General features: G+C 44.9%; 1 protein-coding gene across 12 annotated transcripts in view; it reads right to left on the minus strand.

Moving 5' to 3' along the window:
- Positions 1 to 1,933: 1,933 nt before the first annotated feature.
- Positions 1,934 to 20,717, minus strand: part of tns1a (tensin 1a) — a 79,802-nt gene continuing 61,018 nt past the window's right edge. For 3 of the 12 annotated variants that reach the window (XM_070958089.1, XM_070958088.1, XM_070958096.1), the window contains 17 exons: positions 13,207 to 14,892; positions 11,338 to 11,501; positions 11,046 to 11,190; positions 7,906 to 7,980; positions 7,442 to 7,462; positions 6,990 to 7,071; positions 6,169 to 6,731; positions 5,996 to 6,082; positions 5,752 to 5,880; positions 5,550 to 5,645; positions 5,385 to 5,462; positions 5,209 to 5,280; positions 4,879 to 4,905; positions 4,366 to 4,534; positions 3,904 to 3,972; positions 3,793 to 3,822; positions 1,934 to 3,666 (listed from right to left, as the gene is read on the minus strand). In XM_070958089.1, coding sequence (XP_070814190.1) covers positions 3,537 to 3,666; positions 3,793 to 3,822; positions 3,904 to 3,972; positions 4,366 to 4,534; positions 4,879 to 4,905; positions 5,209 to 5,280; positions 5,385 to 5,462; positions 5,550 to 5,645; positions 5,752 to 5,880; positions 5,996 to 6,082; positions 6,169 to 6,731; positions 6,990 to 7,071; positions 7,442 to 7,462; positions 7,906 to 7,980; positions 11,046 to 11,190; positions 11,338 to 11,501; positions 13,207 to 14,892 — 3,623 coding nt within the window. In that variant the 3' untranslated portion in view covers positions 1,934 to 3,536. The remainder of the gene's footprint in view (positions 3,667 to 3,792; positions 3,823 to 3,903; positions 3,973 to 4,365; positions 4,535 to 4,878; positions 4,906 to 5,208; positions 5,281 to 5,384; positions 5,463 to 5,549; positions 5,646 to 5,751; positions 5,881 to 5,995; positions 6,083 to 6,168; positions 6,732 to 6,989; positions 7,072 to 7,441; positions 7,463 to 7,905; positions 7,981 to 11,045; positions 11,191 to 11,337; positions 11,502 to 13,206; positions 14,893 to 20,717) is intronic. The other 9 variants (XM_070958093.1, XM_070958092.1, XM_070958090.1 and 6 more) reach the window with 6 other exon arrangements.

Genomic DNA, 20,717 nt, shown 5'->3' on the forward strand with positions numbered 1-20,717 from the left:
GTAAAATAACATGGCAGGGGAGGTAAAGGTGAGCAGGGCAGCAGGTGAACCAATGGGCACATGTGCCTTCAACTCTTCACTTATTCAACAAAGTTGTTTCATGTGAGAAGGTTTTGATTTCGATTTTCTTTTCTTTCCTTCACTGAGAGCAAAAGCTTGCTTTAATCTCTGGCCACGTTTTCTTCATCTGAGGAGCTTTCACTCAAGTCCTTCCTCACCTTTGGAGAGCCAGCAGCTCTATAAATGAACCTCCCCAAGGTGCAATGCATTAAACCTGACGAGGCGACTTCAGCCAGGAGCTGCACACCTGAAGCCGATGAAGGGTTGAGGGGGATGTTTGATGCCCAAACCAATGGAAAGCTAAGTGTAGATGAAGGAAATGGTCAAAATAAGACAAAAATAAGCTGAATCCAGATCACAAAAACCCAAACAACACCCACATCGCTTTAATGTAACTGATTTGTATTGCTTTAATGTTTTTTTTTCTCCTTAGGAACAGGTAAGCCATGACAATATAATGTAAATGATAAGCGCAAACAAAATCTGAGACCCTTTTGTACATCCATAGTAACACATTCATACAAGTCTCATCTGTACATCGGGGTCACAGAAATCACTTCTTTTTCACTGAAACAAGGTAACTCTTGACTCAAAGCCAACAGGTACAATGCAGATATTTTAACTGGGAGAATTTCTTTTTGACTTTGCCACATGACTGAAAATGGCCCAAAGCTCGTCAGTAGTCGGTTTAAGTGCACTGTACCTCTTTGCTTCCAATAAAGCGCTACCGTACATTCCTCCATTCGCTAACACTGGCCGCTGAAACTGCATGAAAATGTGACAATGAAACGAGATCCTTTTTTTTTTTTAAAAAAGAAACAACATGTCGGCAAAAAAACGAAAGAATAAATAAGAATAAATAAACTACTGACTTTTCGAGAGGGCCAGAGAAGACACCTTTGGCAGTCTGACAAGAGCTTCAGCATTGCGGTGAACGCGTCGAACTTTATTCACCTTCAGCACTGACACACATATGGAATCCGTGACCCTCCTCTTTTGGTATTGTGAATATAAGTGCTTTGTTTCCACACTTCTACCCGGGGCACAGCAGGCCTGCTCTCACGTTTTTGGAGACACCAGTAGAAACAAATAAAAAAAAAAGTCCATGCTTTCGTCATCTGCGGATGAATGTCTCGCTGTATAAATCAAATGTTGCTGATATGACAAATTTCTGTGTCCTGGCTGGTTGAGCTTTCTTAAATTTGCTGCGAAACGTGTGCGGTTTGAAGTGTGATACACCAAAAAAAAAAAAAAAAAAAAAAAAAAAAAAAGCAAACTGAGCAGCTGAACAGAGAAAGCGACATGCAGCCAGTCTGTGTCGATGTGAAGTGTTTGAATCTTTGGCAAAATTATAATTGGAACTGTCATGGGTGCATACAGCTGTTTTCATATTGCATTTGAGGTCGGCGGCGGGACTTCACGCGCTTCCCTTCTCTAAAATCGGCACGTCTTTACCTAAAGGTCTACCGGCTACGATGCATCTGCCTCAGCGAAGGCATTTCAAGCGCGGGGACACGCTCAAATGCTTCTGTCCATGCAACTCTTGGCTTCTATCTCGTTCATGCCCTACCTCGTTCTGAGAGAACGCGAAAAATGAAAAACATGACAAGCCAAAAACAAACATATACATGTACAAAGTAATGTACACCATATATTCAAACACATTTCAAAATCGTCAGACTTTGAAATCATTAGCCAAAATAAGTATATATTTTTTTTTCTCAACCCAGTAGGTATTCTTCTTTATCTAGACTGTACAATATATGTATATATGAGTAATCATGAGGGACCAAAGCAACAAAAATAAATACTTTTTCGCTATGTCACCTTTCAAAGTAGTATATCTATGTACATTTATATCAATATCAGTTTTCCTTAGCTTATTGTGAATGGTTGAGCGTGTGTTCAACAAGCAGGCATTTGTGCACAGTGTGGAAACTCTTTTTTTTTTTTTTTTCTCCTTTGCCCTAAAGGGTATCTAAATGTAAATTTTTGACGACACTGTGGAACCAAAAACAAAAGACCGGACTGTCCTCGATACAGTGAAAGGTAACCCTGGCTCAAAATGGACCAAAAATAAAGAAAAACAAAGTAAAAATATAGCATCTCACCACCATGTGACTACTTCAACAATGGGTTGTCTACTTCTTTTCAGGACTCTGAGGAGAGTACAAAAAACGTTGTCTAGTTCATGCAGTCTTTGACAAGTCATACAACCTCGATGCACTTGTCCAAAGGTTTTTAAGTCTTTTTAGCACAAAGCATAGAATGTTTTCAGTGATGTTGAATGTAGCTATGAGGGAGGGAGGGTGCGTTTTTTGGACAACAACATGCATAAAGAACAGTGCATAGGTCCAGGTCATGGGGCCAGTCCCTGGTGATTTCCAGTGTGTTTCAGTGGCAGCGTCTATCAACAGATCCACTACTGCAAGCAGTTGGTGATGGGCGAGTCTGGGGAGAGGAGGGGGGGCAAGGTCCAAGCCTGAATGAGGGGCGCCATCTTGTGGACAAACAGTCTTCCTCTCTCTGTCTGCCATGCTGTCAGGAGCTTGCTGATTTCAAAGTAATCCAATGACGAGTTTTGAGAGAGAGTGAGATCAGGCTTGGACCGGAGGCCGAGGTGATGCGAGTGTGGCTGCACTGACACAAAGTGCGGTGACCTTAGCGTGGCATTTTTTCTTTTTTTTTTTTTCTCTTTTAAAAGTCTGGTCTGCTATGCGCAGTTTAGATCAGTCGTTGTTTCACTGCAGAGCCCTTTCCAACACACAACAGACCCGGAAATGACCACCCTAAGGATTTCACAATGACTTTTGTGGAAGGTACTGTAGAAGAACCAAGCTTAAAGATCAAGCTAACATGCATAAGGTCTTCAGACACTGTTTTGCTAAAAGCCATCAAGGCCAACTTTTTTCCTGAAGACGAGTTCAAGAAGAAACCGTATTTCTTTTCTTTTTTTGTTTTTTCTTTTTGTTCAACACTTTATCTTTTGAAAAGAGGAAATAATGATGGCTTAATAGCTACGTCATTCTTGCACTTGTGTTGCAACTACCTTTGGTAAATCAATCAACAAAAACGACAACAGAAAACCCTGAAACATACGAGTCCTTACGTGTTCCCCGACTGAACTTAGCATTGTTCCTTTAGTCTTTAGCGAGCATTTTTCTTCTTGCACGGGTTACCCCGTGCATGAATTCTCTCCCTTCAATGACCTCTGCGTTTGTCACGTTCACAGCTCCACACCACACATCCACTAGCTCCACTCTGGATCCACACCAAAATCCTTCATAGACAGACTCTCCCAAAAGAGACCAAAGGTCAAGACAAACCAGCAAGGCAGAGAGAAAGAAAAGAGAAGGGAAACAGAAACAAACCAACAGGAAACGGAAAAAAAGGACATCATCGAGTCCTGGTGGAAAAGACACCAACGACGAAGGGAGATTTCAAAACGGCCACTGCCGTTTGGACGCTGGGGGGTTTCACCGCTTCATCATTTTGGAGACGAAGCTGGTGATGGCGGAGGCGGGCTGATCTGGGTCCAGCTCAGCAAACAGGTGGCTGACATTGTCTGTTGTGCTTCCTTGTTTCCTTGCGACGAATCCAAACAGCCTGGTGGGATTGAGAAAAACAGCCCGCAGTTAGCGGCAGTCTGTATTTAGCTTGATGCTGATATTCAGCAGAACTCAAACAGCGAGGTGTGTTTGTAGAACTGGATGATGAACCTATTTAACTTACTTCACTGAGCCACCTCCTTCTTTGCCCCATCTGTAGAAAGAAAACATTTATCATTTATTGTCAAAAACTAGTTTTCTTTTAATGATACTGGGATAAGAAACAGCCTCTTACTTTCTGTCCTGGGGATCAGTGTCACAGTAGGTTACCGTGTTGATGGGATAGTGTCGCCTGAAGAAGAGCCTGCAGTGAGAGAAATGAAGATTGGTCATTTGTCTTTTGTGTATGGGGGGTTATTAGTGCTGTTCTGTATCTATCAAAGCCACCATGTGCAGGATTTTTAAGTGGCTGAAACATCTTTTCAGTCACTCTTCACAATCTCAGCCTGTCGCTGTCAGTTTTAGTGTCTTCTCCAAGATGACCACTTGCGGTCGCCAAAGTAAGATTGTTAAAAACAGTCACACTGACTGAACCTTTTGTCATTTCCTGCATAAAAGTTATTAATAGATGAACATTTTTTGCAATCTCTACTTTTAGGTTTTTATCATCATGATAAGAAGAGTTTAAATAAGAGTTTAAAACCTGATTAAATGGGAGAACATGTGAGAAATGACACACATGCATGCGTGGACTCACTTCCGCTGACTGTCGGTGAGCGTGATGCCTTGCGTCGACACTTTGAAGTGGACGGTGGTCGCAGCAGGCAGCGGGTTGGTTGCCAAAGTCTGGGTGATGGCCTTGGCAATGGCCTGAGGCCCCGTGAGGGACTCCATGTCCACAGAGTTGATGTACAGAACATTGCACGCTAGAAGCAAACATAGCAGAGTCGCTGTTAGATAAAGACAGACACAGGAGGAAACCCGTGTGCATGCAGCTTCATGGAAGGTGATGGAGGTTGCAGTGAGACGCGTGCAGCGAAGAATGCCGTGACGTTAGGATCCTCATGCACTGAAGAGTCTGCAGCTCTCACTTCAACAGTCCATTGGCTGCAACTCACTATGTCGTGCATGCACTTGAGCTTTTTGTCCTTTCAGTTAAAGCTGCTCTCAGATAAACATGGAGGGATAACTGTGAGTGCTGTGAGAGCAGGCATCGCCACATTCACATTCAGTCAAAGTGCACGATGAAGCGGAGCAGCGCAGTATTTACCGTGGGCGTCCTCAGGAACCTTCTGGACTGTAAGGTAAGGATGACAATGTGTGAGCAGATTAACCCACTATTGAAGGGTTTTAATCAGAAACATACAGAATGTGCTTAGAATTGCAATTATTCTGTCTTACACATATAGTTTATTGTTCCTTTTTTGTCTAATCAGTGCCGTGATTCCCACATGATGTCTCTCCTTCATAAGCAGGGCCCATTAACCCCATTCAAAGTATATTCCTGAATGCTTTGTGGAGTGATGATGGAAGCTGCATTTGCAAAGTGACACCCCTCTCAAATTGCAGTGAAGGCTCATTTTAAGATCCTCTCGCTCACCTGCTCCCTGCTTCAGAAGCTCAACAACTGGATCGGTCGGTGTGGCGAGTTCCAGCGCCTCTTCATTTGGGTCTGTGAGTGGCAACAGAAGAGACAAGAAAAGCAAAGATCTGTTATGTTTGGTCAGTAAGCGCTTGTATGATGTGCATCACCATGTGCAAAGAGCCGAAGCTGACCTTTGGTGGGGATCATCAGCTTGCAGGGCAGAGCCAGCGGAGTCATCGAGTGCTGGTACACCAGCGCAGAGAGACACCCTGCAAACACAAAGCCATCCCTCCGTGAAACCCGATCGCTTCAACATCAAGAGCTGATCGACGGGACAAACACAGCGACAAACTCACCAAAGTAGGGCTCGTTGGGGCAGCCCTTCAGACGGACGCCTTTGGCGCTCGTCTCAATCAGGAAGTGCCTCACCAGCTCATTAGTCATGTCACCAACTGGAAAAAAAAAACATTTTGATAAATGAAATGCAACTGTAATGATAAGAAAGGCTGATATTCTGTTTTTCCTTCCATTTTTATTTTTATTTTTATTTTTTTTTACCTTTTTTGTTCTGTTGCACAGTCGGTGGCGGGCAGGCCACCTTCATGGCCAGACCGTAGGCTCCACGGAAGGAGTGGCTGTCCCGTATGATGAACGCTCCAGGCTCCCTGTCCTTCAACAGGTTGATGGCTGAGAGAAGCAAGTGAAATGAACAGAGGGTCAGGAGAGATGCTGATGAAATAAAATGGATGAGAGGTCAAAGAGGGGATGAACAGAAGGAAGGTTCCAGGTTCGAAAGTCTCACCTTGCTCTCTGGAGATGTCTGGCTTGTACCAGTACTTGGAGGTGTCCTGGACGAACTTGACATTCATCCTAATGTCTGGATAACCATCTGTTTGGACCACAGAGAAAATGATTACTGTCGAGGACACAAACCTTCTGTGGGCTAAAACATCCTCCTGCCTTTCAGAGTCTCACCATATATGGACTTTGAGACGTCTGGGAGTGTGTGTGTGCCAGACAGGTTTGGCGTGCTGCCACCGCTGGCCGTCAGGTTCTTGTTGTCCGTCCTCTCTGCATCTCCGCTGCTCATGTGTCTCTTCTCTGGCAGCTGTGGGGAGACGGGGAAGGCGGGCGTGGAGGGTGGTTGGGCACTCCCCTGACGGGAAGCAGCCCCCAGCTCATCAGGCGTGCTGTGGCCACTTGATGCCGTGCGGCGCCCCATCAGAGGGCTGGGGGGCACGCCAGCAGCTGCTGTCTTAGGATTTCGGCCTATCAGAGGGCTGGAGGGGACGCCGTCTCTGTTGGCACCAACTGGGGGCTGGTGTCTGGCCAGTGAGGGGCTGGCTTGACCCAGGCGTCTCTGGAGGGCGGGGCTCGGTGGCGTGTTGGTGGCCACTGTGCGGTGGAGGGTGTTGGGGCTGCCGGGGACCGTGTGGACGCCCATGATGTTGACCTGGGAGCCCTCGGGGGAGGCAGGTCTGTGAGGGTAGGAGGGGGTGGGGCTGTGCGCGGCAACATCTGAAGGACCAATCCTCCTTCTACAATCAAAGGAAAGCAAAAACAGACTTTAGAAAACAAAGTTTGTTTTATTCTGCTTCTGTTCTTCATACTTAAATTATATGACTCTTATACCCCGGTCAGCTCTGGTCATTACGCCATCTGACCTCAGGGGTCAAGGGTCGACACCTTGACTGTCATATAATAACAACAGCATTGCAACCAATAAGTAAAATAGGAGACTATATGGAATAGCGATTTGACTATTGATTAGTTTATTGGTTGATTTTACTGCTCACCCATTGGCGCTGTGGATGGGACTGCTAGAGGAAAGAGGAGTGTTGAATGGTGGAGCTCTGGAGTCCCCAAAACTGCGATTATCTGCGGGTCACAAAGCATCAAAGCACACAGAAACCACACACACACACAGACACACACACGCACACACACACACACACACACACACACACACACACACACACACACACACACACACACAGTCAGTCAGTCAGTCTAAGCTCTTTTTGTCGATAGTCAAATGGGATGCAGTTATCAGACGTTGGACCCAAACAAACGCTGACGTTGGACAGAAATAGGTCATTCTTAATACAGCAGACATTCTGTGGAAAACTGGGATGCAGAACTGAAACAGAAAACATTTGGTTGCATTGAGACAAATATATATAAAAAAAAAAAAATACAATTAAAAAAATGGTCAGCAGACTGTGCAGTGCCACAGAGACGCCCTTACCTTGCTCTCCATCATTAGAGTCTGACAGCAGGAAAAGATAGAAAGCAAGAGAAGGAGAAGAGGAGGACGAGATGTGTGGAAGAAGAAGAGACAAGGAGGACAGACTTGAGTGCCAAAGCGAGAACTGAAGGGTGTGAGTTTGCTGCTCAAGTGGAAACATTTTAAGGAGTAATAACAGTTTTGAGCAGCAGAGGGCAGCACATACTAACAATCACAGCACTGCAGAAGATGTGACGCAGAGACTCCCGCACAAAGCTTCTGTGTATTCACTACCTTTTCAACCTCTCAAGGATGAGCCATTAAAGTAATTTCCAATCTGTGTGACAGTATGAAATATTCTGCACGATTTTGCACATGTGGAATAATTTGGTATCTTCGAAAACTCTAGGAGCAAGCAGGAACAACTCAAACCATGGTTGAATCTCCATTAAAATGTGAATTGGGTTTGACGTGTTCGCACTGACCTGATCCACCCTGTTGATGAGGCTTCAGTCCCAGTGCTGACAGAGGAGTCTTGGCCAAACCTGGAGGAGAGCGAGCTACACGGAGACATCGAGAGAAAGAGGAATGTGAAGGAACGCTCCGGCAAAAGGTGCCAAGACAAAGAGGACTGTGAGATGCATTGATGCCAAAAAAATGACGGAAGGCATGAAAAGACACAAAGCTTCACTTTAGCATCAATATGATGTTACATGAAAATGCATTAGATGGTGGATCTGTGTGTTTGAGTCTAATCAGGCTTTCATTTCAAGAGCTCAAGAGAGAGATTGCAAGCAGAACAATGGGATAAGCATATATTGTGCAGAGTGCAGAGTTTTCTTCTTTGTGCTCTGCAGTGATACTTTTGTCTTGAAAATGGCTTAAAAAACAGTAAAGTCCAAGGTCAGAGGGCCCAAATACTTTTAAATGTACCTTGACTTGTCCTTGCAAAAACATAAAACCTAAGGAATCAAGCCAGAATGATTTTTTTCCCTGGTTCAGTGCTGATATTTTGCATGTTTCCATGGAAACATTCCTGCAAAATGGTGCAAAAAAGGTGCTTAATAAAAGAGAAAATACAGTAAAAACACTGCCTGCTTGAAAAACTAAATTAAGTCAATGAAAATGAGCCAATGAGCATCCATCTACAACACAAGTTTGTTGTCATGGAAATGTTGGAAGATTAATTGCATGCTAGGAACAAGAACAATGATCAGGTCCTGGTTAGATTGTGACCGGGTGAGTCAACAACAGTGGATAAAGGTTGAAGATGGGGGGGGGCTTATTAATGTGGCCAGGCGGGGTGGAAGAGATACACAACGGTCCGAGTTATTTCCAAACTGAGATGCCATCTTTTCTGACTTTCTGTCTTCTTTTCATTGATGTCAGTGATGAATCTAATCATCTCTACATCAGCAAATCACCTCCATAATAAAATTCTTTATATTACACAAACTGGTTGTTTAAATTCCAGGTAAAGGACATCCAGCATTTTGGAAATGAACTCTTCAGTTTCATGAATCCTCCACTTGCAAAAGAATCCAGATCAGGAGCATGAAAGGGATTCAGGCCCCGTGCTCACTTAAGGTGGCATGGAGAGGGGTGATGGGGGTAAAAATATGTACCACAGAGCAGATTCTTACTGCAACAGCTGTGTGTTCATGACTGACTGCAGGAGAGGGGAGAGGGGGGCGCTGGTTTACAAAAGTGTCCTCACAGTCAAAACAACCTCTCAAACAAACCTGCTGGACAGGAGGGGGTCAGTACTGGGTGTCTAATCGAAATTGGTTCGGAGATGTGGAGAAGTAGACGTTCAAGTACACGGTGTACATATTGCCCCCGCGTGTTTGGGATCAAAGTCATGCAGATCACTCCTCTTCACATTTTACCCCTGTCTATTTGCTTCCCAAGGAAAAACATGACAAAATGACAAACGACGTCCACTTGTCATTCAGACGCGTGATTTGCACACACCTGCTCCGTGCTGTTGTTTGCTGTCAAGTCATGCAACACTTTGCCTGTTTTGCCTGAAGCAAATCCGACATTTGTTTGCGGCGTGGACTTCACCTCTGTATGTGTATATTTCCAAATCTTTCAGAAGACTGGGACCACAAGTGAGGGAATATTGGTGTGGTGACATATCATTTTTATGAATGAAGTGGATTTATACACTGAAGGAAAATGCTCAGATCCTGTGGTTTGACATGCAGTCGGAGAGAGCAGCCGTGTGTTCTCATTTTGCCCCTGAACACAGAACGGTTCAGTGAAGGAGAGGGTCCACCCTATGCAAAGTGTCACAAACTGCAGTATATACATTTTCAAAACCTCAGAGTGCTGCAGGACTCTCCGTCGTTCTTTGACACAAGACAGCGATGCGTCAAACCTTCACCTGCATCCTGCTCCTGCTGAGCTTGTCTGCAACTTTTAGCAAGTACGTTTGCATCGAAGAGGAAGAAACTTGGTATAATGCTCAGAGGTACTGCTGGCTGTTTCACACAGACCTGGCTCCTGTCAGTAATACACAAGACATGAAGCAACTTCAGCACCTTGCCGGCCGCAACAGGGACGTCTGGATCGGACTGAAGCGGAATTTCACAGACAGAGAGAAATGGACATGGTCGGGAGGCGGAGAGGTGTCCACGTTTTTCTGGGCAAAGGGTCAGCCCAACAACCGGCAAGCTGAAAACTACGGCCTGCTTTTTAACAACACATGGTACGATGCCACATCAAACTTTCATCTGCCCTTCCTCTGCTACAGCGCGGTCGTGGTGAGGGAGAGAAAGACTTGGGAGGAAGCTCTGGAGTACTGCAGGGAGCATCACCACGACCTGGCCAGTGTGGCGTCAGAGACAGAGATGATGCTGATCCAGAAAGAGTTGCAGAAAAATGACACGGCGGGCCGCGTCTGGATCGGTTTGCGTTTCTTCTCCGGATACTGGCTGTGGGTGGACAGGCAGCCGGTCAGTTACGAGGCCTGGGGTCAAGAGGGCAAGCCCGAGTGTCCTGAAGTCAAGATGGCGTGTGCGGCCCTGCAGGTGATGCAGAGAAGCAACAACACAACCTCGACGCTGGTTACTGATGTTGAAGCAGAGGCAGGGGAGCTTTTCTTTGATCATTCACATGGTAGTGGAGTGAATATTGTGACACAGAATGAGCAGAATACAATAGGAAGTAACATGGCTGTAGGCGTAACAGACTGGGTGGCCCATGACTGTGAGGAGAAACTCCATTTTATTTGCTACTGAGATTTTAACCACTGCGCTGTTTTCTTCGTTCATTTGTTTTAGTTGAGCTTCAATTTCATTTTTACTGTTTATCTGAAGTAGTTTCCTTCATTTTTAGCAGTTTGTCCTTTGTATATTTTTGGCCTGAACATGATTTCTGTGCTGTATTTCATTTCGTTTCAATTGTACAACTAAACTATGATTGAATTAAAAATAAACTGAATGAATAAAATTTGAAAAAAATTGGTTTTCTTGCCCATCTTTTCACGATTTAAATCGCTCTCATTCTAAATCATTATTAATTAATCGATTATAAAAAGACAAAAGAGAGTAATTCAGGTGGAAAGTCAGTGTTTGGTGGATGGCAGAGCACCCCCGGTCTGCAGGCAGGGTGAACCTACACATGTTGAAGTAAGGAGTCTGTGGCGACACGGGGAAGCTGGGGGTCTGGGGGGAATTCTCACCACCGCCTACGAAGGTGGGACTGTTGGCAAACCCGTCTGCGTCGTCGTCCTCAAACGCCTCACGGTAGCTGTGCATGGTACCCTGGAAGAGACGAAGAGGGGGCAGGTTCACACACAGACACACAATTCAGACATCAAAACAAACCAAAGAGAGAAAGAAACGATACACATGATCAAAATATCACTGCATCCAATGATCACCCTGGTTTCATTAAAACTGAACACTGACTTCTCTGGGTCTTCCTCCTGGGTTGAGGGCCAGATTGTGGGCGAAGTCCGGTGAATCCACCGTCGGTGTGTTGTTGTGGCTGCTCTGGTACTGCCCTTCACTGGTGGTCCGACGCCGGCCAGTCTCCTGCGTCACTTCTGGGGTCATTCCTCTGGAACGAACCCCTGAAGCACCCCAAAATATTCACAGGGTGATGTCATCTCTGCGTGTACTTTAAAAACAGCTTTTTATACTGCTTGTACATTATATAAAGCTGTGCATATTTTTGAGAAGGTAAACCATTGAAAGTGGACTTCCACTTTAAATTTCACATGCAGCAAAAATGCTTGGAAGAAACTGAAAAGTAAAAACAGGAACTTCTTTCCGACTGAATCAGCTACTTTAAGACCCTTTCCATCTAATTAGCTGGTGTGTAGGTTTATTCTCTACTTTTGACAGATAAACCTGGACACAGTAACATAGGTAACCTGCTTTTTTCAAGAAAGGCAGCCAGATAGAGAGAGAAAAAGAGAGAGAGGAAGAGGTTTGCAGTGAAATTGGGGGAATAAAAAAGCAGTGGAAAATGATAAATAGAGCAGAAACTGGAATTGATGAGAAGTCATGAAGCAAATAATTATAAGAGATCTGAAAAGAATTTGAAAAATGGTCAGGAAGCAGCGTAAGCTTCTATAAATGCAGGAAAAAATGAAACAAAGTCAGAAAATTAAAGCGAGGGAAAGTGGACAAACCAGAGAAGGAATAGGAGCGGTGGCGGTCAGATTGTTGTGGTGTCATGCTTTCACTGATGCCCCGAATACGAGCGTTGTACTCTGTTCCCGGGGAGGGAGGTCAGGGTGGTGGATGGAGGGCAGGAGGTGGAGGAGAAAGGTGGAGGAGGAAGGTGAGAGGTGTGCAGAAGAGGAAGCAATGATGGGAAGGGTTGTCCATACAGCAGGGAGATGGATTGAACAGAAAAGGAGAAGAAAAATCAGAACGGAAATGGATCTAATGAGGGTGAAGAGAAAATTTGTCAAACGAGATGAATCTTTTTCATAGTCCAATTAGGTTCAACAAGGTGAAATTTTTGAAAATATTATGAGGCTGATGGTTACATAATGGTTGAAAATGGTTAAAAACTAGAGGAATTTGTTCCTCAACTTTGTTCCACTGGGAGGCGCCTGGGAGCTGCCACATGGTTTCACAAAAAGGTAAATATGAATGCAGACAACGCATGGAAGCTGGAGCCTCTGAACACTTAGCTATTCTTACTCTCATCCCTTCTCCACTCTCACCAGCTCTGCTTTATTTCAGCTGCAGAGCTAATTTTATGACCACAGGTCATTCCTCTGGTGCGGCACCCCATGATGAATCTGTAACAGAAACTGCTGAAAGCTGCACTGCTCATGTGCTGTGTGGTGCTTAATGAAGCTGAAGTTGAAACTTCAATAAATAAACTCTAAAAACAGTCCAGTGTCCAATCCAGTGAGCTTTATCAGCATTGTGGAGGCTCACACATGGCCTATGTAGAATTTTAAGGGCCTTACAAGAAAACTGGTGTCATTCTATAAAGCACATGAACCCAGAGTTGCAGGTCATGCAATTACTGAATATATGTTTCCCATAAGGTACAATATGTCTTTAATATACACATGCTTTTGTTGACAGATATCTGCTCTAAAGTTAGAATTAACCTTAAACCTTGAAAGCACATCTTCAGTGCATCTCCTGTTCCACAATAAAAATGCATTTCATTGTTAAAATTTAATAAAATGATACATTGAATGCAGACTGTTTGAAGGAAAGAGTCCTTCACTCCCTGACCCACAGTTTCTTTCACTCCTTCCCACCCTCATTCATTCATTCATTTCAGACAATAACTCCAAGCCTTACCAGCGATGCGATGAGCCACCAGGCCCTCTAAGTTCAGCGTCTCCTCCTCTGCATCTTGTTCTCTGGGCAAGGATGTAGAAGATGTATCCTTGGGCTGGGGGGTCAGTGCAGGGAGAGGAGAGGAAGAGGCACTGTAGCCTGGATAAGGAGACGAGCCCTGCAGGTCTGGGGAGTGGGAAACCCCACCGCCTGGGTACGAGTTCACAGGCTTTGCTGGCACCTGCTGGTTGAAATTAGAGGAGGGCTCGGTGGGGTAGTGGTGGGCTGGATGGCGTGTGTGGAGGTATGGCTCTGGGGTGTGTGTCGGGGTAGTGTTTTGGTGTTGGTAGCCAGCGTTGGACCTCTGGGGAGAATACACCGGCGACTCCAGAACCGGGCTCTGATTGGGCAATGTCGAGACTCTCCCAGTCGACCGCATGGGCTGATGAAAGGAGTTGTTTACAGACCCAGAGTTGTTGTAACCATGGATGGCAGAGTCTGCTTGGTATGAGGGTCTTGCAAGGGTCTGGGAGAAGGGCACCTGGGAAGAATTGAGGCTGTTCTCCCCAGGAGGTGCACTGTGGGACTTGGACATGTGGGAGTTGATCGGGTCCAGGTCGAGCATGAGCATGTTGAGCGCCTCAATGGACTGCTCAATGTCCCGCTGCGAGGCTGAAGTGGGGAAGTGGGGCAAGCTATGGGTTGACTGAAGAGGAGGGCCAAATGGATCATCTGGGAGGCTATACTGGTGCCAGGCATTGAGACCTCTTTGAACAGCCTCGCGGCTACTGGTGCTCCTCTCTGGGGCCCTGGGCATCAGTTTAGGGTTGGTCTCAGGGCTGCTGGCTGGCGGATTCCCAAAAGACTGTGAACGGTACATCCCCCCTCCATTCTGGTAATTGTTGTATCCCCCCTGTGGTGATGCAGAGTCCACAGACCTCTCTTGCATCACTGTGGGAGTTCGTACTCCGTGCACAGGCATCTCAATTAACTTTTCCCCAAGAACACCTCTCTCAAGGTAGGGCCCGTCGTTCTGCCTGCTGATGGGCGTCTGTGACTGGTAGTAGAGGTCAGCTGGTGTTGCCTGGCCCTCTAGGGATGACAGTGTGCCCAAGCTGTCCACACTGTTGCCCTCTTGGCTATTGGGCAGCTCGTCGTCAAGAATATCAGTCTCACGCTCCTCTGTTGAAGGGGCGCCAACTAGCCTTGTGTGGCCCCCGTTAACGTGAACCTGCGCTGGGACCAGGTGTCGGACACCTCCTCCTGGACTGGTGGATGTGGACAGGTAGGCTTGTCGCTGAAGAGTTGGTGCCTCGAGGCCGCTCAGAAGCTGGTCGAGCTCTCTTTTCTCCTGTGGACTGAGAGGTGGGTGGGGCGCTGTTGGGTTGTTGTGGTTCACAGCGCTCTGCACGGACTGGCTGTGCTCATCAGTACGATCAGTCTTGATGGATGCGGTAGAGTTGCCTGAGTCGCTGCTCACGGAGAGGGTGTGGTCGACAGCAGGGAGGGAGGCGTGGCCTGTCACAGGCAGGGTCTGATCAGTGGTTTGGAGGGGATGATTGGGGTGTTGTAACGCGTTCTCTGTATTGGTCAAGGGGTTTTGGTGGACTGGGAGGCCATTGATGGTGACAACTCCCTCCAGGGAGTCTTTCTTGCGGACCCGGGCATATAGGCTTCCATCAAGTGGACCTTGAGTGTGAACAACATCTGAAAGAGAAGCGAAAATACATAGGTTGAAATCCTTCAAGTAGTTTCCTGTTTAATGCAGTTCCAACCATACACAAAATCAAAACATAGAAAAAAGGGACATGTGCTATAGATGATACAGATGAGTACTTAACCTGCTTGAGGTGATTTAAATCACTGTGTTTTCACACACAAACTGGTTTCATTAGGTTTCATTGCTTCAATCATCAACTAACATTTGCACGGGACACTCACTCCACAAGCACAGTGACCCCCCTCTGCACCCATCTTTTTTGACCCTGAGGTCCAGCATGCAGTCCAGCCACCAGCAACACAGCCCCTTCCAGCTCTATTAATAGCCAATTTGCAGGCCTAAAGCCACTGTCACGTTGCGTCAGTGTGGGCCCACATGGTCTGACGTGAACCAGTGTGGGTCCTGTCCAACACATTGAAACAGCTGGTCTGCGTGAGCCAAAGAGAAGAGCAGCAGTGCCAATTTGAAAGGCCAGAGCTGGACTGACAGAGGACAAGCTGCCTTCCTCAAGTTGATCTCTGGTTGCTGAATCATGCCGGCAAAGTCGCACTGATTGTCTACATGTTGCACAGTCAATGTTTCCAATAAATTCTTAACACATGCAACATGTATATAAAAATATGTATTGCGTGAGCATATTTTTATGATCTGTTTTTTTGGTGTTTTTTAGTTTGTTGCAAATGGGGCAGGGCAGTATTTCACCTCAAGAGCCTGAACCAAATTCTTTTGGCTTGGATGTGTTTCAAAAGAAGGACTGAAGAGAAACTTTACCTATGACAACGTTCAAAACAGTCTGTAAACTTCCACAGTAACACTGGATACCATGTAGTCTCTCAAAAGTCTCATTTTGAAGTCCAAAGGGAAAGAACCTTTGGACAGCTATTGCTCCTTCCTGGCAATAACAATTAAAAACATTAAGCAAGGGGAAAAAAATTCACCATCTGTTTATAGCATCAGAAGTGTGTAAAAACTCATTTGACATTTCTTTGACACACATAGGGCAGCTCAGGACACGTGTCCTTTTTGGAAATTCATGGTGCAACCACGGTATAAAAGATACCTAAAAAGTTAAAATGCAAAAAAAAAAAAAAGAAAACATAGCATGACTGATTCATGGCACATGAGCTCATAAACCGAGGTCAGGCACAGTACTGTAATTCACACGGTGGGAGATGCAATGTGTACTTCAATTATAGGCCAGGGCACGATTTCAAATTGTAAAACACTGTACTTGCTTCCATGAAATGCAACAATCACACGTGCAAGAGCTAATTCCTTGGTGACACTTATGCTTACAAGAAGAAAATAATACATCAACGCTGGCTTCCCGTATCCAGTATACATTCGCAAAGAGATACACCACATATACATGACTGTGGCTGGCTCATATGTGGGATGTTCCAAATTGAGCAACCCCTGGGGACAGATGGTGGATCACTCGGACCGCAGCTATTTCAAAACCCATGTCAACAACAGCTCACGGCCACAGGAGCAACGGGGACGAGTGGGCAGGCGAGGAAGTTGTAAACACAGTTTGTTCCTGTGGTTGTTTTTAATGATGACACAGGGATTAACATGAGAGTACATGGCGAGGTTTTGTTTGTAGCTGGGCTGAATTTGACTTAAGTCCAAAATTTGGAGAGAAAAGACAAAATGTTTTTTTTAAAAAAAGGCTCTCATTCTCATTAGCAATCATATATACGAACCTGTAAATCATGTTCCAAATCTGATTATCAGATTTGTCCATTACTGTAAGTGACTTCTATTTTATTTTATTTCTAAAATGCTTCAAATCGGACCTCTGCACTGTCATATCAAACTCAGTGGAAACATCCTCCTTACCTGTACTGCAGGTCAACCCTCCGAATTTTTACTTAATTCCTGCCAAAACAGTGAAGAAAGGATGAAATATTTCCTCAGCCAGTTAGATTGAGATCAAAAAGCCATGGCGTCCACATTTCAGTCTATACATCCAGAGTCCTCCGGTCACTTCTCAGTGACTGAACTCTCTGGGCTTCTTCTCCCTGTCCTCTCTGATTCAAGTTCTCTCATCACCCAACATGTGCTCTGCTGGAGCAAGGCGGGGCCGTACCACTGAAGCTGCTGAAAGGGGTGAGCTGGCACTCTGGGATGATCCCTGGCTGTTCCCGGCAGCGGGGGTGGGACTCTACCGCCGCCACCACCGCCGCCTCCCAGCTGCCTGTGAAGCAACGTCGTTTCAAATAAACTACAACTCCCACGCCATCTGTCAGCCTTGGACAGCAGCAACCCTGCCTGATGATGTCATCAGAGGGGATCCCCTCACTCAGGGTCACCCGCCCCTTTCCTTCAGTATCTGCAGGTCTTACAAGTCAACCTTTATGCAGAAAAAGCTTTCGCTGCATGGCAGAAATCCTTAATGGCTGGATTTTATTATTGCTTTAAGGCCTTAAATGTAGGTAATCTACTAAATTTGAAGACTTTTCAGAGAACTGTGGTTTATGTTTCCCACCAGCTGAGCTCCATCTGTCTTTGTCTCTCTCTCTCTCTCTCTTCGGCCCTGACCTTTAACAAAACAGGGAATGCCCTTGTTCTAGTTCATAAAAGACGATCTTCCAGTGCTCTGTGGCAAAAATGACTCAGGTTTGCCAGGGTGACACTTTTTCCAGCTGCTGGTTAACCCCATCCTGAGGTTAAATCAGGGGAGAAGACACTGTTATTTGACATGTCAAGGCTCATGGAGGAAAGAAAGCAAGAGACAACCGAAACACAACAGTTGTATGTGTAAGAGTCCCAAAAAGCTGCTGCGGTATGATAATTATAATTGTACTACCAGGAAACATTTTGATTTATTTTTGATTTTGTGTCTCAATTTGATATTTGTTGTTGGGGATTTTGCCTAAAAAGTTTCCACTGAATCACCAGCCTACAGTAACAGCCCCACAAATACCAAGTCAAGTTGATCTTCCAAATCCAATTGAAGATTTTGTATATTTTAGAAACAAAATCTATCAATTTAATGACAACATTATTCTTAAAATGTCCTGAAATTGTATGCTCTGCTTGCTGTTTTAACTGCTCCCTGTATGTGAAAACATTTTTCAAGGCTTTGGTAAATGGATGCCAACAGGATGAAGTGGAGACAGAAGCACTGCAGCAGTGACTAACTCACAGGTCAAGTATGAATGTTTCTGGAGTGAGTCTCACCTCCTTTAACACCTTCTGTGCTATTTTCTCTCACTGACCAACAGAGGGAGAAGAGGCCTGCGAGTTTGGTGTAATCTTCTTGACTTAGCAAAGAACGGAAGTGCCAAACAACGTTGAGCACAACAGGAATTCACTGAACAAGCACTGAAGGTCACCACCTTAACATGTGCCCCACACTCATGGCATGAGAATAAGCTGGGAGAACCATGCACTTGTATGCTTCACTATAACTTCATGTAGACATGTATTTTGCACATATAAGATAGCTGTTTGTGCGCGTTAAAAGAATGCGCCCTTCAACTCAGATGACCAAGGGATGAGCAGCTTGTCTGCAAGAATCTGACCTGCTGAACTGCCCTTGAGCTATTTCTGTTAATCTTGCACATGAAGCACGGCAGAGATGAGTGCTAAAATGCTGAAGGCAATAAAAACTAACCAAACATGATGCTTCAGGTGTCAAGGAGGGATCATTTTATTGACATACTGCAATAAAAATAGAGAATAAATAGCCTATACTTACTTTACTAGCTGTACTTATATATTAAATTACTATGTTACATTATTGTCGAATGCTGATGCAGTTGTGAAAGTTGGATACCAAACACCAACCATAAGCTACTGTATGCCAAAAACAATACAATGCAAACATGTAGACCCTGCAGATGGGGAGAGTGCATTTGGGTGTTTCTTGTATTATAGAAGCTGCTGTTCAGCATCAGACTGTCGAGTCCTGGATGTCAAAGCTCCCTTGAACACATACAATCATCATCAAAATAGTCTTAGCAATACTGTAATATTATAAGGCTATTATGGTGTAATGGTGTAATTGCTGCCGGGAAGGAGGGAATCGCTCCAACAAGTTATGGTTTTCAAAAAGATCAGCAGTAAATTTAATTTAGCACAAATTGTATTTTATAACCTGAAACATGCAAAACCGCAGCGATTGGTCCTTTTGACACACGTTGCTGTTTCTTCCTCCAGGAGCTAAATAACTTACAGCTCTGTTTAAAGCCCATCTCAAAGCTGAAGTGGAAGGCTGAATGAACAATAAGATTTTATGTGTACAAGGGTAATATGTGCGAGGAATAAACCGGGGCATGTCCGGCATTTGACTTTGCACTGAAATACGAACACAGCGATCCAGGTATGGTCCAAGTATGAAGACAGACCAAAACGATTAAATGACCCTGCGCCCCCTTACTGCACTGCCCAGCCTGGCATTAAATCCAGTGGCCGTGATTCTGAATGGCACAAACAAGCAGCTGAACAGAACAAATAGCTTTCTTCTGGTGTCAACAAATAGCTGCAGCAGACCTCAAATTAGATCGGCTGAGTCACTAAGGTTTGGCTACCAACTTGTTTCCGAGTGCAGTAAACGAGTGTAACGTGCCATTCTCTCTGCTTCAAAGGACAAAGCCACATTTACCATTGCTCATTTGCATATTGCAGAAGAATTTGTACATCAAGGACTAAGAAAAAAAACATTTTGGACAGTACAGATGAAACAAAATGCTCATTAAATTTAATATCTAAACTGTCTATTTCAATCTCGCACACACACACACACCTGTCCATTCTCCATATTCTTTCATGTGACAGGTGCTTTCCTCTCTTGTGGAAGTGCCAGAGGGATTGCTCATACAGCGCTGCACACACACACACACACACACGCACACACACACACACACACACACACACACACACACACACACACACACACACACACACACACACACACACACACACACACACACACACACACACACACACACACACACACACAGAGCACCTGCCTCTTGGCTGTATCCTCTTAAGTGTTCGCTTGAGTGTTTCATTGCCACATCGCAGCCTTGGAGGCCATTAAAAAGCCATTTAAACACCTGTGGCCAATGGTTTATTATAAATAGACAATGTGCTACAGCTACTGTTATTGCTGTATCAAATGCACCAGCAGGGCTGTGGATTATATACATAGTTAGTGCATAAGAGATTAGCAGACAGACTGAGACGACACGTTTGTTAACACACCTTCAAAGCAGTGAGAACATGCTGGACACTGTTGCTGAACATGTTTCATGCACACATGCTTCATAAATTACTCCCAGGGTTCTTAGTGTTTAAAACTGTGTGTAGGGCTGAGGGCTCTGCTTTTGGACCACTTTTGTTTCCCTTGTATATTCATATTTTCCAGCTTTACAGCATTCTAAAAGCAATCTTTATGCAGATGACATCATTTTTATAGTTAGTTCTTAATTCTAGGCAAAGTCGACTTTATGGGACTGGTACCAATTGATCTTAAACTGCTTTTAGCTGAAAAAAGGAAACCATGCAAGTAATCCAGGGACTGTTTAAATTTGCATCTTTAGATGATGCAAATTCCTGAAAGGACTGCAGCATCACCACCAGCTATTCTTAAAGGTTTTTTTTGGTGAATTCTCTTATGAGCTTCTTCAGAAGTTTCCAGGGCTGGTGGAAACTTAAAGATGGGCTTGACACTCTTACTGTATAGTATATAACCTCATAAAGAGGGCCAAACCCATTTTTACAAAACGGAGATACATTTAAATTTAGAAACACACCTAGTGTTCACACACAAACCTAAACGGTCCCATGGTGGGCCATGACA

This window comes from Chaetodon trifascialis, chromosome 24 (genome assembly GCF_039877785.1).
Source record: "Chaetodon trifascialis isolate fChaTrf1 chromosome 24, fChaTrf1.hap1, whole genome shotgun sequence".
In the NCBI taxonomy this organism is placed as follows: Eukaryota; Metazoa; Chordata; class Actinopteri; order Chaetodontiformes; family Chaetodontidae; genus Chaetodon; species Chaetodon trifascialis.